The sequence below is a fragment of the Rhopalosiphum maidis genome, chromosome 1 (assembly GCF_003676215.2).
Source record: "Rhopalosiphum maidis isolate BTI-1 chromosome 1, ASM367621v3, whole genome shotgun sequence".
Lineage (NCBI taxonomy): Eukaryota > Metazoa > Arthropoda > Insecta > Hemiptera > Aphididae > Rhopalosiphum > Rhopalosiphum maidis.
The window spans coordinates 92,086,281-92,104,398 of record NC_040877.1 but is presented as its reverse complement, the minus strand read 5'-3'; the positions used below and the strand labels follow the sequence as shown (position 1 = coordinate 92,104,398).

General features: G+C 29.8%; 1 protein-coding gene across 2 annotated transcripts; it reads right to left on the bottom strand.

The window, feature by feature from the left end:
- Window positions 1-6,977: 6,977 nt before the first annotated feature.
- On the bottom strand, window positions 6,978-17,767 carry LOC113560582 (cadherin-23-like). 2 transcript variants are annotated; one of them, XM_026966548.1, is made up of 28 exons: window positions 17,552-17,702; window positions 17,327-17,475; window positions 17,031-17,249; window positions 16,555-16,719; window positions 16,306-16,435; window positions 16,031-16,206; window positions 15,616-15,955; window positions 15,247-15,502; window positions 14,904-15,178; window positions 14,510-14,844; window positions 14,077-14,391; window positions 13,731-14,004; window positions 13,484-13,648; window positions 13,170-13,418; window positions 13,018-13,106; window positions 12,791-12,948; window positions 12,535-12,719; window positions 12,180-12,403; window positions 11,919-12,107; window positions 11,721-11,853; window positions 11,479-11,639; window positions 11,171-11,410; window positions 10,756-11,081; window positions 10,485-10,683; window positions 10,209-10,410; window positions 9,983-10,124; window positions 9,552-9,650; window positions 6,978-9,480 (listed from the first exon to the last, which is right to left on the bottom strand). In XM_026966548.1, the coding sequence occupies exons 1-28, from the start codon at window positions 17,700-17,702 to the stop codon at window positions 9,390-9,392; spliced, it is 5,637 nt and encodes a 1,878-aa protein (XP_026822349.1). In that variant the 3' UTR covers window positions 6,978-9,389. The 2 variants fall into 2 exon arrangements, with proteins under 2 accessions (XP_026822349.1, XP_026822350.1); XM_026966549.1 differs by having other exon boundaries at window positions 9,378-9,505; window positions 17,552-17,767.
- Between the last annotated feature and the right edge of the window lie 351 nt (window positions 17,768-18,118).

The following is an 18,118-nucleotide window of genomic DNA, read 5'->3' as shown; positions in this document are numbered from 1 at the left end:
TGGTTAGGTGGTAACCACGAACTAAGGTAACTGGTGAAAAATTTATTGATAACTACGATTAAAGATGTACGGAAGCGTTGAAGGGCCAACCTTGTATATTTTTTTATCTTATTATTATAGATTATCACAACTCATTATTATCAATTAAAACTCGTGATTATCACATAACGCAACTCAAAATTACGCGTTGACACAAGTCGTTATTCTGCATTATCACAACTCATTATTATGAATTAAAAATTAGAATTCGTATAATAGAAAAGTTTTGGAAATGGGGTTTGTGGGCGCTTTTAAATTTTTGATTTTTTGTAATGGGACACATCTGTTACATGCTCTGATATTCTATAATAAAATATAAATACATGTAGGTACTACGATGTAAGCTTTACTGTTTAAATACTTAATTAGAAGAGGATATTAAACAAACCTCGAGTCGAAAACCAGCTAGGCCTAAAAAGTAAAAATATAGTATAGAATAATTAGTAATAATGAAGGAATTGCACATCGTAAATTGGGGAATGACCCAGAACTGAGAACTAAGAACTGAGTACTTAACACCCCCAGCTTATTTTGAACTAAAAATATTTTTTAAAGTGTAATTTTGCGTTTATAAGAACGAGTTTAATAAGTTTGTATTGGTAATGCACAAATATATACTATATATGTATATATATTAGATATTTGAGTTTGTAATATTAGTACAATATATACAATATAAAAAAATATACATATATATATATATATGTTATCTATTTATAAAATTATTACGCATTTGGGACCTAAACATCATAAGCTATCGCCTTTATCGACTTGTTAATATTTAATTTATAATTTTTTTTTACAATTTGGTTTTTACTTATTAAATGTTAAGTAGATATATTCCACAACACAATTTGGTCAACAAAGAAGCTCTTTTAGTAATGATTTTGATGTTTTACAATGTTTTAGAAACTTCATATAAAAGTTTAAAAGCATAGATTATGATATTAAAAATATGACTGGGCCTTTACAAATTAATTCGAGATGCATTTGATGCAATAACCATACCAAACTCATCAGCAACACATGAAAGATCATTTTCGACAATGCGCCGCATTAAGATTAATACGATTTAGTTACGCACCATGTATCATGTATAGTCACGATTTAAGATAGTTATCTAAAATAACTACCTTAAATCCTGAGTATGATGCAGAGTAGATTTACTAATCTTTCGTTTTTATACATAGGAAGAACTAACCAATGGGTGAAAAAATGAATATGTAATTGATAAGTTTGCAAAAAAGTCAAGAAAATTAGATTTAAAATAATTTATTTTTAATTTGTAATCCTTTTTAGTTTTTCTATATCGGCTATACCTATAATAATATTAAACCATATTATTTTATATAGATTTACACCTATATATATATATATATTTATAATTATATTTTATATTTATAAATATAGGTACAATAGACCTATTATTAATAATTAATATAATAAAATTAAAATTGTTGTTCGTTGATTTCATATTTTAAAGAAAAGTATGTCAGTTATATTGAACAAAAAAAGATTGTTCATTGAAAATTAGATTCACTGCAGCGTACTTCGATTTTTTTTTTAATGTAATAATTTATTACTAACTACATTACACTTTACACTATATAACATTTTAGCACATTTTCGGCGAACAAGAGATAAACTTTTTAATTTTCTCTTAATTGAGTCCCATATTAAAATAGTTTTTAATAGTTTTGTTTAAATCCGTGGTAAAGTAGTAAGTAAGTAATATGATTGGCGACAATTTGAATCGATTATAAAATTTAAAAGCACCCACAAACCCCATTTCCAAAATTTTTTTATTTTACGAATTCTAATTTCTAATTCATAATAATGAGTTGTGATAATTTATAGCAATGAGATAAATAAAAACATAAGATTGGCCTTTCAACGCTTCTGTAAAGATGTGCCCATGAACCTTAGAGAATTTTCTAATGTTCATAGATGTGCCTTTAATCGTATTGATAACTAACAATTTTGATAACAAAATAACGAGATAACAGAATTTAATTAATTTCACATTTTGCTATTGCTATAGATTTTGAGTATTTTAACTGCACGACCACAGAATAACCCAGAACCCAGGACAGGGGCTTATTTAGAAATTTTTTTTGGGAGGAGCTGAGGTATTCTTAAGTATATTGTAACTTCTACAATTTACATATAATGGGATATAATAAGTATGTTTCCTAAGCGGCTAAGCCCTTCTGTGGTAATACCACTACGTCCGTGTTAATTATTTTTATAGAGAAAAATAACTACCTACTATAGTACTAATTGTATTACGTAGTACATACTTCGTATTATACGTATTAATATTTTTTTATTTATATATATTAACGGGTGAAGCTCTATACAACAATTTAAAATTTAAATAACATGTAGAAGTTTAAACATGTTAATAATTCAATAATAATATGTTATAAGTAAAATAAAATAAATATAATACAAGTAGTATAAATAATTTTCAATATTATAATATGTTATGATAAATGGTGCTCTCATTGACCAACCGCATCGTGCGATCAATAGGATTATTTCTGCCATAATTGGTAGTGTGCTCATGAACTAAAAAAGGGACATGCCGGACATGGTGTCTAGTAGTGCAAGAATGGACCTTGAAATTGACCACATATATTACCAATATATTATACTATTACTATTATATAATATAAGTTATGACATTATGTAATCTATTGATGTCTGACGATTACAAAATAACAATCCTAATCTTCGTATAAACAAAAGATTAAAGAGTACCCACTCCTAAAATATTGATGGAGCGGCCGCTCCTTAAAAACATTGTCAACACGCCACTGTAGTGGTATAACATGGGTTTTTAATGTTCTTATGGGGGATAGAGTTGCTATACCTGTTGGTCTATTAGTGTAGCCCTTAGACTCTAAAGCTTAGATAGTATATTATATTATGCATGGGCGCAACTAGGGTAAAATGTTTGGGAGTGCTAAAACCTATAGTACAACATGAAAGCTCCCCCATTATTTATGATAAGCAAAATTATTATACACAAAAAAATGTTTAATATAGTATGGCATATAATCAGGGGCGTCATTTGGGGGGGGGATCAGGGTATGCGGTTGCACCCCTTGCTTTTAAAATAGTTCCAATTGGCCTGCACCCTGATGAAATAATGCACGACTATTAATAAGATTTAAATTAAATTGTATTTTAAATATTTTGATTACAACTTTAAATTACATTTGTTATAAACATATATTGTGCTATAATTTTTTATTGTATTTTATTTTTTAAATTGATTTTTAATATTTATGTTAATGCATTGATTTGGTCCATGATGTATAGAAATAATTGGAAGCAGAATAATGTACATATACGTAGTATATCTATTTTTATATGGCCTGGTAAAATTTCAAAATGGCTTGTTTGATACTTCGCACACCCGAAAAAAAACCGAAATGACGCCCCTGCCTATAATATCATAATACTCATCTATTGTTATAATAAATTAATTTTTCTGTTATTAGTTAATGCATACTTATTTAAAATGTTTTCAGTATTTATGTTATTGGTAATTTCTCTTTCAATACATATTGAAGCTAGATTTTTAAAACGATATTGTTGCATGCTTGTTAGAATGCAATTTTTCATTCTTCGCATGACAGAAAAAGATCTTTCACAAGCAATTGTTAACTGCAAGGATCTAACAGTTATGATCATTTTGAAATGTTAAGTTTCAAAAAGATCATAACTTACTTAAAAATAATAATATCATTAAAAAGCTACGTGGAACCCTGGATAATAATCTTACCTTTAAATTTTATAATAGATAAATTCATTCTAATATCAAAACTAACAGTATAATACTGAAACTGGTGAACGAAAATTTGCTGTTTTACGCGTGTAAGACGGAGACAACACATGCGGGTACTACGTCCTCTCCTCCTAGGTTACGCTATGGCCTTGGACTATGATATTCGTAATTAAAGGTATAATTATAATAATTAATTTTGATTAAAATTTAAAACTTCAAGGTGTATTTATTATTACATCGAATTTATAAAAAATATTATTGGAATTTATAGATAAAACATACCTATAAATGCGTGATTAGGATATAGCGTTGAAAATACGATAATTACAAATTACCTGATTTAAAACTTTCGAATGTCTTAAAAATGTCAATCATAAAACTACTCAAGTTCAATTAAAACTACACATATTTTTAACAGTCATTTGAGTGGTTTTTTTGCTCACCGCGGACTTGAGTTCAACCTACAACCGCCGTAGCCGCGTCAATCGCTAGTGTAACTATTAATCGTAACCTCATAATTTAATTTTTATAGTTTATTAATGATAAAGTTTAAAATAATTATTTATGACGTTATGTGTAAGAGATATAATAATTATGTTAACTATGGGAAGTCTTAAATTTGATTTCACATAAGATCGTAGAAGTACCTACAAATTATATTTATTTAAAATTTAATTTTTCCAGATGGTCAATTCATTCGAAGTTAATTTCATAACATCTAATTAATTAATTATAATATCTCAAAATCATAAGCTTCAAAGGTACGGTTTCCCTGCAGCGTCAAAGAGTGGAACAGCACGGCGTGATGACGCCGCGTCTAGACGCTTACCTATGTCCAAACTAGTAGTTGACGCTAGCCGCTGCGTCTGGACGCTGTAGGGAAACCGTTGTTATTGTTACTAACACAAATGTTATTATATATTGTACTTGGGTATTTTAAAATAAATAATAATACAAATATTAAATTGTATTTATAAAACTATTTTTAATTATTACTGATCATCCGACTTCTTTTAGATGTCAGTAAGTCACGTATACATAATACATCATATTATCACGGTACAATATAATGACAGCGCTTGGTATTCATTATATGTATATAGACTAGTCATATATAGTATATACAAATATAAAAGAGTGTATTTTAAGTATTATTATTATATATTAATTTTATAATATTATATAATTAAATACTAATACATATTATGTATATTATTATATTCATCATTATCGGTATTTTTGCTTATTCTTATTCGGTTAATAAGATATTTTATAGTAATAATAATAATAATAATAATAATAACAATTTAATATCAGTATTGAGTACTTGCGACTTGTGTAGACGCCTAGTTGCGTTTCACTCATTTCAGAATCGTATTGTTTATTATTAGTTGTTACTGTTACTATCTGTTACTGTTGTCTGTTACACATCCGTTTTATATGTCACTCAAGTCACAACTTCGGAACTCAAAACTATAGGAACTTACAGATCACCATGCTTATGAGCTATGACGTGTTCTTAATGTTGTTGTTGTTACTTTATATCGTGTTACGACGTGAATAATATTTATTATTATATTAATATCGTATCGTTTAACGTTAATTTAGTTATTTTTCGTTACCCTATAATTTGTATTTTTTTTTAATTATACATATTTTATACCTACTATTTGTACATTATTTTGTTCGTCAATACTCAAGAGCAACATTGCAACGGATCCAGTAAAAATCCTAATTATTAACTATTCATTTATGAACAAAATACACAAATATATTAAAATCAGTGGTGTTGCCAGGGGAGATCTGTAACAGTGTAGCATCCCTCTGAAATTTTAAGTAAATTAATAAATAATTTTTATGGTCTATGAAAGTACACAAATATAAATTGATATAGAAGTACAGGAACCAAAACCTAAAAGTCAATAAACATGTTAGAAAAAAATTAAATAATGTCAGTAGATTTACTCTTTGCCTTACACTCATTTAAATGAAAACAACACATATTTTTAATAGTCATTTAAGTGGTTTCGATAAACTATAAAATAGACGTCTAAAATGCTAAGTTTCAAAAAAACTTTCCGGTTAGACGATGATAAATCAGTCAGTCAGGACATGTTATAAATTTTTTTTATTATATACGAGGTTGTAAATGTTTTAATGATATTATCACCGGATACCCAAAATGAGCATTAAACACAAATTTTAATAATATATTCTTTACAAATGAAATAATTGTAATTCACCTCTCACTCATACAGTACAGATACAATTACATGATAAACATGTGACCTCATGCCAGAGCTCAATGCCCTCGTATAATTATCACGGTCCACTGCAGTATCTATTGACTAGTATTCTATTATACATGTAAAGGTAGACGATTTGAATGGTTGCGTTTCGGTTGTATACAATACAAATTAATAATAAGTTTAATATTATGTTAATATTTATTTATTTTTTCGTATGGTGCTATGTCCGGCAGTAAGTCCGAAAGCCTAGTCCTGATGTCTATTTGGCAGAATTTTTAGTTAGGCGCCCGTAGGTTTCTGTCATGCTCGTTCGGGGGTGGTTACCTCGCCTCCTAAACAGTTGCTTGCCTAGAAAGAGATGACGCCCGTGGCCGGGATTCAAACCGGCGACGGTACGCATCAGAACCGGACGCCGTAACCCGCTCGGCCACTTCGTCTCCATTATGTTAATACGATAAATAAAGCTAAATCGTCCACCATACACACATGGTCGATTAGTCGATCATCCATAACAGTCGGTTTATAATATTTTTTTAATCATATAAAATAAAAACAGATATCATGGTTGAAAACGAAATATAACATATAATAATATTGTAGGGCTTTTTAATTTTGATTTATAAAATATATACACACATGCGATAAAACGCGCATTAATATGATTTTATTATATAAGTACTAGGCACAATAGTAAAAAATAAAAATAATAAATAATTTTAATAACCATAGGTAATATTAAATAAAAAAAATTGTAAATACTAAAATATGTATACTTATACTATATTATACAGACATACAGTATAAACGCTAAGTCATTACAACATATAATTAAAATAATTAAGGTTTATAACAAATAAATAGATATTAAATATATAAAATAGATAGGTGTTTTGTAAATGCACAGTATAAAGGCACCAGACGTTACTCAGCAGATTTGATGGATTCCCACTAATTTATGGGACACCTGCTACTATTTTGACAAAGAAACATATCTATTGACGGAAATCGGGGACCCAAAACCATTCCTTTCATTTTCTGCGAATGTAATGTTTTTATGAATAGCCAATACCTAATCCAACCTATGGTTCACTCAAACATAAATTAAACCATGTAAGAAATCTCACCGGAATGTTTAAATTGTTGGTTATCCACATGTATAAAGTCACCATTGATAAGTAACTATAAATTCCTTAAGAATTTTAATTGATTATTTTATAAATTTTCATTATTTTCAAGTACAAAATAATTTTCAAATTTTCGAGATTTTGAATAAATACTTACATATCTACCAAAAAGCTGAAGAAATTCTTAATATTATATTTAGTATGATAAATTTTAATGATGTTTACCCGAACAAACGAGAAAACGAGAAATTTTTTTAACCGTATGGATATATTTTATGTTGTTATTAACTCCCCCTCTCCCCTAATACTTTAATACAATTTTCTCTCGTGAATATGGCCTAGTAGTACTAACCATATAATAGTGATAATAATATGGATATATTCAATAAATACAATATAATATTATTCTAGATACTAGTAACTATAGTAATAGTATACGATTTATGACAAACGTGCTTAAGAATGATTAGGATACTATTGTGCTTATGGCTTCAAATAGTTTGTCATAGTAAAAATTATTAACTATTAAATTTAAACATGGACATTTCTATTTTCTATAATATTATCAATTAATTTATATCAATTACATTTGGGATTACCTACTGTTAAGTGTTTACCAAATCAACAGTATAGTGAGTTTCATAAAGATGTAAAATTATTCGTAAGTTAAAATTAATTTACAGCATTCAATTAACGTAATTTAAGGGAATTGCAAATGAACATTATTTTATACCAATACCATAGTAGTTATTTCAGAAGTCTTATTCGATAAACCCAACTGTATGTTAGATGAAAATAAATACCATTCATATTCATGTATTCAGTGAAAAAACATTTTCTCGGGAGACGATGAATATGGAAGTTAGATTGGAACACACATTGGAACCTAACCTAACTTAACCTGTGGAACTTATGAATATATAATGCGGAATATTTATCATTAGCACTTGACACTTGTCATTTGCGTTGCATGTAAATAAAAAAGGATAGTTATAAGAACTAGTAAAATCACGAGTACGAGTGAATAGAAACCAGTTACGACTTAATAGTTAAAAATTACTTGTTGCACCATTAGTAATGTTTGATGAAAAAATTTGTTTTATTTTATTATAAAACGTCGTAGTTTTATTGATTAAATCAAGCTAGTAAGATAAAATGAAGTAAATTAAATTAAAAAGAACAATATAGAGTAACTAAATACATTTTGTATTGCCTATATTGAACTCCTTAAAAATGAACCGTTTGCAGATTGCAAACAGACAATTTTTAAGGAGTTTAATATAATAATTTTTCTAAATGCATGTAAGTAGGTCTTGCAAATATGTGTGTAATAAGAGATCATTAGTGTGTGTGACTGTTGTAGTATAAAAGAAATAGTGGAGCGCTCCCGAATGTACATGTACAAATTATCACAACGACATCTTGCACATGAATAATATATATATTACTCATCTGTATGCACTATTTGTCAATCCTACCATTCCTACCAATGAACCTAATGGTGTGATAATATTTCTGAAAACTGATTTGAATATTTTAATAAGTTTACTTTAGAGTTTAGTTCCATTAAATCAATCAGGCCACATTTTTAGATTTTTGATTTAAGTTTCCAACTAATAACATTTAAAATTTATGAAATTGTTGGGGAACAAAGTTTGATAAAGTGGCCTTGATTGATCTCAATTAGCCATAATGAACAATTCATATCAGTTGGAGAAATTGGTGTATTTTGATCTGATCATATAACTGATCATTTACAATCCCCTTAATAATAAAAACAATGAAAAAAGATAATTGGTAATTAAAAAATTGGTACTATAGTGTGATTTGTCTGGAATCAAATTATCTAATGACTAACAAACAGTATCATAGAATTGAATTTAAACCACAAGTTATCTTAAGAGAATAAACAATTTTGTCGATCCTACATTATCTTAAGCTTGTATATAGTGTTATCTTTCAACAATATTTCAGTTTTCCCATTCTATATAATTTAATATAAAGGAGTCAGCCTTAAAACATTAAATATATATTTTATATATTATAGGTATATGATGTAAAAATAAAAATAATATAAATATCGCTAATCGTTGTTGGTATATTTTCCGGCTAAGTCACCGTGTATTGAGCGTGGGGAACTTGGCTGGTCCCTAACCGCAGTTACCTCATCATATTTTAATGTCATAACTCTGTAGTTTCAAGATTCTTCACCACAATTCTTGTCCGTTCGTAGCAGTCGTCAGTACTATCTGTGTGTATGTTACACTCATTACTGCAACCGAAAATCAATTCAAAATCTATTTAAGTATAATAAAAATGTGTTTTTTCGTCTATTGTACCAACCTTTTGATAAATAATGTAGCTGTTGACCGCTCTATTGGCTGAGGTGACGTCGTACTGGTAGTGGTATTATCGTCCAAAGAGTCACGTTCCGATGTTTGACTGTAAAACAAAATAAGTTAAATAAATACTTCCAATATTTTCTGATTTAAACATATGTGCACATTTTTTTTTACTATAAAGGCTAATTAAAAAAAAAACTTAATTTATCAGTTTAATCAAATATTTTGTCACGCTCTAAGACCAGACAAAATTACATAAACCATCTATTCGATTGTTTAATTAATATCTACAAATACCCTTGATATTATTTTCAGGACTAAAATATAAACGTATTGTAGGTATAACATGTAAGTTGATACAACGATATTACACTCAGCAGTTTGGTCAATCACAATATACTTGAATAGTAAACAGAAGAGTTGTCATTTTACCTTAGAGTTTCTCTGTCTTTATACCATTCGTTTTCATACGCTTGCATCCACATAGGATTTGATCCTGCCACACTGTGCATGTTCGTATTCGGTACGCGTCCACCGATTACAGCTGAATTAATATGATCGGGTGTTCTAGGATCTATATAACATAGACAAAATGATAAGTTATAATAATGGATTTTAATATTTTATTTCTAATACTATATTAAAATTAAAAGTTTACCAAATGCATTTATAGTGGCTGCTTTGAGTTGTCTACGATAGTTTGAACGTTGCGACAAGCATATAGATACAACAACTATTAATAGTAACCCCAAGAAAAAAGTGGTGCCAACCAACCACATCCAAATCACATTGTCGTCTTTCATTGAAGCTCGACGCAATGGTTCCGGCTCAGCTGCTTGTGTATCGAGTACGTTGAACTCCTAATGACAAAACGTTATTTAATATTATAATAATATAATCTTATAATCAGATACATTTATTAAAAATAAATTACTTTAAATAAAGAATCTAGATGTTCGATGTTTTCATCTATAATCCGCAATACATGTGGAACTTCCATGATGGAATTATCGTTATGATCGACAAAATGTAGGTACATGTCTGATCTTGTTTTATCTACTCTACCGTCGTGGGTTTCGTGAACTTTGTACTCGTCAACGTTTACTATAGCCCCAGTGACGTTTCCTAAAATTCTATAATTAAACAATACAATAATTATTGGTTTATTTTCAATAATGTGTAGCAAATAAAAACTTTAAACCTACTCTCTAAATATTTCAACTTTCTCCCGTAGCTGTGATGGATTCTGTCGTACAACAAATCTGACTCTTTGGTCTTCACGCAATAAATAAATAAGTACTCGTGCCGTATCGTATAAACCACCGGTATCATTAACAACTACTTGGAAATCAAAGTAACCTTTCATTCCCTTTTGAGGATCAAAATTTAAATATATCACTCCCGTAGCGATGTCTACCAAAAATGGGGGATATTGTATACTATCCAATCCTTCTGCTAGTGATACTTCCAAAGAATCGGGAACTATGTAATATGATAATTCAGCATTGTTTCCTTTATCCGCATCGATTGCCTAAAAATGAATATTGTAAATATAAGATATCAAGTTAAAATAATCATAATTATTTTTTATAGGCAAATATATTGTATTATTATTCTTACTTTTATTTGCATAAACTCTGCACCAAAATTTGCTTCTGTAGTTACGCCACCAGTAAATACTCTTTTCACAAATCCCGGTGCATGGTCATTTATATCATTAACAAAAACTAAAACTTTAAGTAAACTATCATCATCTTGAATAATACCGTGACTCGGCGGTGGAGAATGCAAACAATCTTCACTGGCTTTCACAAGCAATTCATAAGTTTCTTTAACTTCACGATCGAGTTCATAAGCAACCTGTAGATCATATTATGATAAATAATTTAAATTATTCCACACATATATTTTTTTATATATTTTCTTACAGAAATTCTATGGTTAAGTGGTTCAACAATAAATCGGTTATCATCGTTTCCAGAAATTACATAGTAACAAACTGGAGGTGGTGTTTTTTCTAAATCATTTAACTCCTCTCGATCAACTGTATCAATAAGCTGCCAATATTCAGATCCTGGTTCGCGGTGTTCTACAATTTTAATAAACATATTCATTAGATTTTTTTTCTTTTTTACGTAATTATTAATTTTTTCATGAAAAATAAAACTACCAGTAAAATTAACGGTGATCTCGTTAATTAAGAATCTAGGTTGGAAATCATTAGTACTGCGCACATGAATTGTGAGTTCTAAATCAGACGATAGAGGTGTTGGTATACCAAGATCATAAGCTTCTATTCGAATCTATGAATATTTAATGAATAATTGAAGCAGAGTATTAAACATGGTAAGATATAAACGGCAAGTACCTGATAGATTTTTTGGATTTCTTTGTTCAATGATTTTTTTAATGTGATTAATCCAGTAATCTCATCTACCAAAAATGTCTTCCAATCACCCATTAAATCTTGTTTGAAACGATACCTTACTTCTGCATTTTGGCCGACATCATCATCAATAGCTTTCACTGTAATTACTGGGCTTCCAATTGTCATATTCTACGTTTAAAATTACGTATTTTTTAAACTATTAATTTACTTTATAAATAAGATTATACTCTAAATTCTTACTTGAAGCAACCTAACGGTTACATTGTATGGAGGGGATACGAAACGAGGAGCATTATCATTGACGTCTGTGACACAAATGTTTACAGTAGTTAAACTTGACTTTTGAGGTTCGCCACCATCCTGTGCACGAATGAGAAGACTGTAATTTCCGTAGAGGTTTTTCAACGACGAAGTTGTATACAAACGACCCGACCAAAAATCAACGTTATGTAAACCAAATAACTCTAAAAAAAAATAAGTATATTAATCAAATTTCATAATTTCTCAAAATATAAACATATGATGATTGTATGTTTGTTAGTTATTAATACTTATTACGTAATACTCTTTGCTAAAAATAATAATTTATACCGACCTCTTTCATTCCCATCCTCGATAGAAAACATTATTCGGCCATTAACTGTGGCTGGATCGTCTGCGTCTGTAGCTTTTATTAATAAAATCATATCGCCAACAGTATGAAACTCTGTGACAATGACACATTCGGAAGGTAAATGGTCAAACAGCGGAGCGTTGTCGTTTATATCGGATACCATCACCCTGTTTAAATAAATGTAATTTAAACGATTGTTTGTATAAAATATGCAGTGTGACGCAAAATTAGTACTCACATAATTTGTTTGAAGGCGTTCCGACTTTCGCCGGAAATGTATCCGAACTGATAATTATCCCATGCTTCAACAATTAAATTATAGGTACTCGTCTGTTCTCTATCCAACGTATCAGCTACTTTCAATACTCCGTTATTTGTATCAATTGTGAATTTCCCCTAAAAATAATTATTGTTAATGTGTTTGAATATTAACCATCATTAAAAATTTCAGTAATTTCGACTTACCTGCGATGATAGACGATCCAATAAGTATGTAATTTTACCAAAGTCACCAGAATCTGCGTCCATTGCTGTAATTATAGCTATTGATGACCCTATAACAATGTAAACGTCATAATAAGTTTTAGTTATAGTAAAAAAAGAATAATCATACATACCGATTGGTGTGTTTTCTGGAATTGTTATGTTGGTGGGTGTATCTTCAATAAAATATGGGTTATTGTCGTTTTCGTCAATTACGCGTAAAATAACGTCTGCAAACGAAGACCGAGCTGGAACTCCGCTATCTAATGCTCGGACACTAACATTTATCCAATGTACTTGCTCGTGGTCGATACGACCAGCCACGACAATTTCCCCAGACTCGGGATCTAATCTAATTAAATCTGTAGCATCCATTGACGAATCTAAAACAACAATTGGTGTTAAAATGTACTGTTTTATTAAAAAAAAAAAAATTAATTTAATAAACCTTCTATCGAATAATGGATTGTTCTGTTTTTATCAGCATCATCTGCCATCACGGTAATGATAGGTACACCAGGTTGACTGTTTTCCATCACAGTTCTTTTATAGAACTTTTGACGGAACACTGGGTCATTATCATTTTCGTCATCGACATGGACAATTAAAATAGCTATTATAATTAAAAATATAAATTATATATTTAATCGAGTTAATTAAAAATCAGTTACGAATAGATGTTGCGTTTTACTTACTTTGAACTATTTGTTTGCCATTAACTGCAGCAATGTCTTCGACTACGAGTGCCAACCGGATAGTTTCAACTTTTTCTCTGTCCAGTAATTTACCTACTCTTAGATAACCATCTACAGGATTTAAAGCAAATGCCGATGGCCAATCATAATCTGTGGGTCTAATGATCACTCCATCTTCGTTTCTAGCTTCTGAAGCGTTCACATCAATTTTATATCTCAACACCGGTTTTGCATCCGGATCTTCTGCTTCAATTTTCGTAATTATGCTACCAACCTAATTAATATAAAAATAATGAAGTATAATTTTAGAATAATTTATGGTAGTTTAATATAATCAGTTACCAACCAATTCGTTTTCATTCACGTGAATCGGTTCCATTTCTTTGAAAAATGGAGGTTTATTATTTACATCTTGAATTTTAATCGTCACATTTACAATACAACTGAGTTGCTGATCACCAATCCCTCCATCTATTGCCACAACTTCTAAGTAGTATGCATATGTCTTTGGTTGAGTTTTATCTGGGTCCAAAGATGCCCCATGTGCGACTTTTATCACTCCTGAATATGCATCGATCACAAATTTATCTTCTGCTCCACTACTAAGTCTATACACTACAATATTGTTAGGAGCAGATCCATCTTCATCCCAAGCATTTACCTATACAATTTGATGTCGAATATAAATAATAATAAAACACACTAATTAAAAATATCTTAGAATAATGGAATACATATGCATAATTAACGAATATGATACTTTTTTAATGTTATCTTACCTCTAAAACAGTGCTACCACCCACTAAATCTTCAGAAATAGTTGTTTCATAACTGTTGCTTTCGAATTTTGGTCCAAAGTCGTTAACATCTTCTACGTATATAATTACATGAGTTTCATCGGATAGTGATGGCAACCCGTGATCTTGCGCTTGGATCACCAAATTTATTGGTCTCAGATTTCCATTAATGCTGTTAGTACTTTTCCGATTTTGTAGCTTTTCAAAGTCTACTGGCCTTATCGGTTTTAAAACACCCGTAATGGAGTCAATTGAAAAACATTCAACTGGATAGTCGGAATGCAATATACGATATGATATTTCTGAATTTTTTGTGCCTAAACATTTAAAAACAATAATAATAACACAGTTATAGATTTGTATTACACAAACATACCATTTAAATCTAGATCTCTGGCTTCCACAGTGACTGGTGATTCAAAGAGCAGATGATTTTCTTTAAGTCGTGTTTCATACTTTGATGAAAGAAATCGTGGTGAGTTATCATTAACATCTTCCACGTTAATAATTAACTGAACAGAATTCCTATTTCCTAAACCTAAATCATCTCGTGCTTCGATTGTTAAAAAATGTTTGGATATTTGTTCTCGATCAAATACAGGTTTGTCCGATTTTATTACAATTTCTCCAGATTCTGCATTTAACTTAAGACTATAATAAATAAATTTATTTTACATTATTTAATCTAATTAAGGGCATAGTTAGTAATTATTACTTACAAATCAGCGCAACTTCCTCTTATACTTGTATATCGTATACCGTTTGTTCCAAAGACACCAGAATCTTTATCAGTGGCTTCAACTTTCCCAATAATTTTACCAGATACAGAATTTTCAGAAACAAAAACTTCATAAGTAGGACGTGAAAACTCCGGGTAGTTGTCGTTAACATCTCGAATGTAAACAGAAACGGGAACAACACTATATTTTGGATTTTTAGCTATTGTTTCAATGGCAACGATTGTAAAGTTAATAACTAAAAAAAATAGTTTCAATAAAAATTATCATTCAAGTATATTATATTATGGTCAATCTAGGCATATTTGAAGGTTTAAAACCTATATCTTATTTATAATCAAATCATTATACCTTTAACTAGTTCATAGTCTAAATCAGCTGTCCTATTCACACGAATCAGAAATGATGCTTCATTTATACCTTCGGAAGGTGTAATATCAAAGTATCCAATTCGTCCTTGTTGAATTCGTAAACGAAAAGTTCCATTTTTACCTTGATCGTAATCATAAACTTGGGGTATTGAGTCTCCAATAAAGTTCACAGGAGTATTTTGTTGGGAATTTTCGTTAACTTCAGCAATGTATTGAGGACTACGAAATGTCGGTGTTTCATCATTTACATCCGTAACGATTACGGTTACTTCAGTTTTTGTTGAAGGATTAGGAAACACATTTTTCGATTCTTCAGTGGCCTAAAATATATCATAGAAAATAAAATAAAATTTAAATACCTAATAAATACATAGTTATCTCACTATTTTACCTACCATAATCTCAATAATAATGGCACCAGTTTTAATAATAAGCGGATCCTCCCGATCCAAAATATTTGTTGTGTAGACAATACCAGAATTTGGTTCAACTTGTAACATTCCATTGCCCCCACGTGTGATTGAGTATACAATGCGGTTATCTATACCACGATCTCCATCAATTGCTTTCACTAATTATCAAATCATTCATTTAAATAAATACATAAACATTGTTTATAAACCAAATAATTTAAAATATTATACATATATATAAATGATATAAAAAAAACCTTGAATTATTGATGTCCCTGGTGGTGCATCTTCGCTTACTCTTGCCACTGGTGTTACAACAATAAACTCAGGAGGTTGATCTTCGACATCTTGTACTTTCACAAATATGGCAGCTGTACCTGTTTTTCTCTATTACATTAGAAATATTGATTCATTAGTTAAATTAAGTAAAAAATCGTATTAATAAAATAATGATTAATAGTTTTAAATTTTATTATTAAAGTTTTGGTTGTCATAAATACACGAACCTTCTCAATGGTTGCACGATCAACAGCCAATATTTTCAATTGATGCAGTGAAGTTTTTTCATAATCCAAACTTCCCACAAGGCGTATTACGCCTTGGCCATTAATTGTAGATATAGAAAATAATCTACTTTCTATTGAATCCGAGTCTTGTAAATGGTAAACCACCTACGTGGGTAATAAATATATATTTAATTATACTATTTTAAAAACAGTTTTAAGTATTGATGTATGGCGTAGGAATAGTTTATATTACGGACTATAAATTTTAATTGGGCACCCCAAATAGAAAATTTCATTGAGTCATACATTGTTTACCATATTGTAAAAATATGGTCTAATGAACAATATATATAATTTAAATAGTATATAGGTACTATAATATATATATTAACTATACATACACTATATAGTGTAAACGAACTTGAACGAGGGTGATGATCAACAGACCGTGAAACCCTAATTTGTTGCTATGTTACCTGTCCATATGGGCCTTCATCTGCATCGGTGGCCTCAACCGTTGCAATCACCGTGGGTGGACTGTCCTCTGGTACAAATATTGTATTTTGATATGGCTTGAATATAGGCGCATTGTCATTTATGTCATCCACAATTAATAAAAAACTCTGAGTAATAAAATTTCCATCTCCCAAGTGACCATCAGTCAATGTCAACACTAGTGAATATTCATCTTTGGTCTATAAAATAAACTCGTAATATGAATTTAATTGAACTAAATAAATATTTTAAATTTTTATATACAAATATAAATTACTTCACGATCTAATTCAATTTTCAAATAAATGTTAGCTTCACTTCTGCCAAAATTTTCAACTCTAATAACTTTATCACCTGGTTCTCGTACACCAAATATTAATTTATCGGCATCGGGATCAATACCACGAACCCGATAAATGAGACTTCCTGAAAATAAAGGTAACAGTTATAGATATGTTATTTTTTTTTACTTATTCATAAGTTCGTGGTAAAATTTACTCACCAATAGGAGTCTCGGGACCCTCTTTCAGTCGAACAATAATTTCGGTTTGCCAGTCGGTAACAAATTGTGGGGGCTTATTAGCTGCAGAAAATTGAACTAATATTACTACTGACAACCAATATATTTTCCAACCATTCTGATAAACAACCATATTTCGTCCTCGGTCGATGACATTATTTGCCGGGTTTTAACTTGGCATATTATAACGATTCAACATTGTCAGATTTCATAACTGAAAAACACGTAAATCTTAAAATTGACTAAACGTAATACATTACAAGAAATACACAAAGTACAATAACGTTATTTTCATATGTTATAAAGACTTCCCGCAAGCCGAAGGAGCTATCTCTAGAGGATGGCGTTTAGACATAAACGAATATTCTATAGAATTGATTTCTACGGTTCATTATTTTATTAGTTTCAAACCTGTATGGTTGTCTATTATGTTGAAAAAAAAATGGCATTCACGTGAATTATTGTCACCGAATATCCACGTATTATATAGTCGTTATTTTATCATAAACAGTTAACGTATACACGAAGAAAGAATCGGGGCCGCTAGTA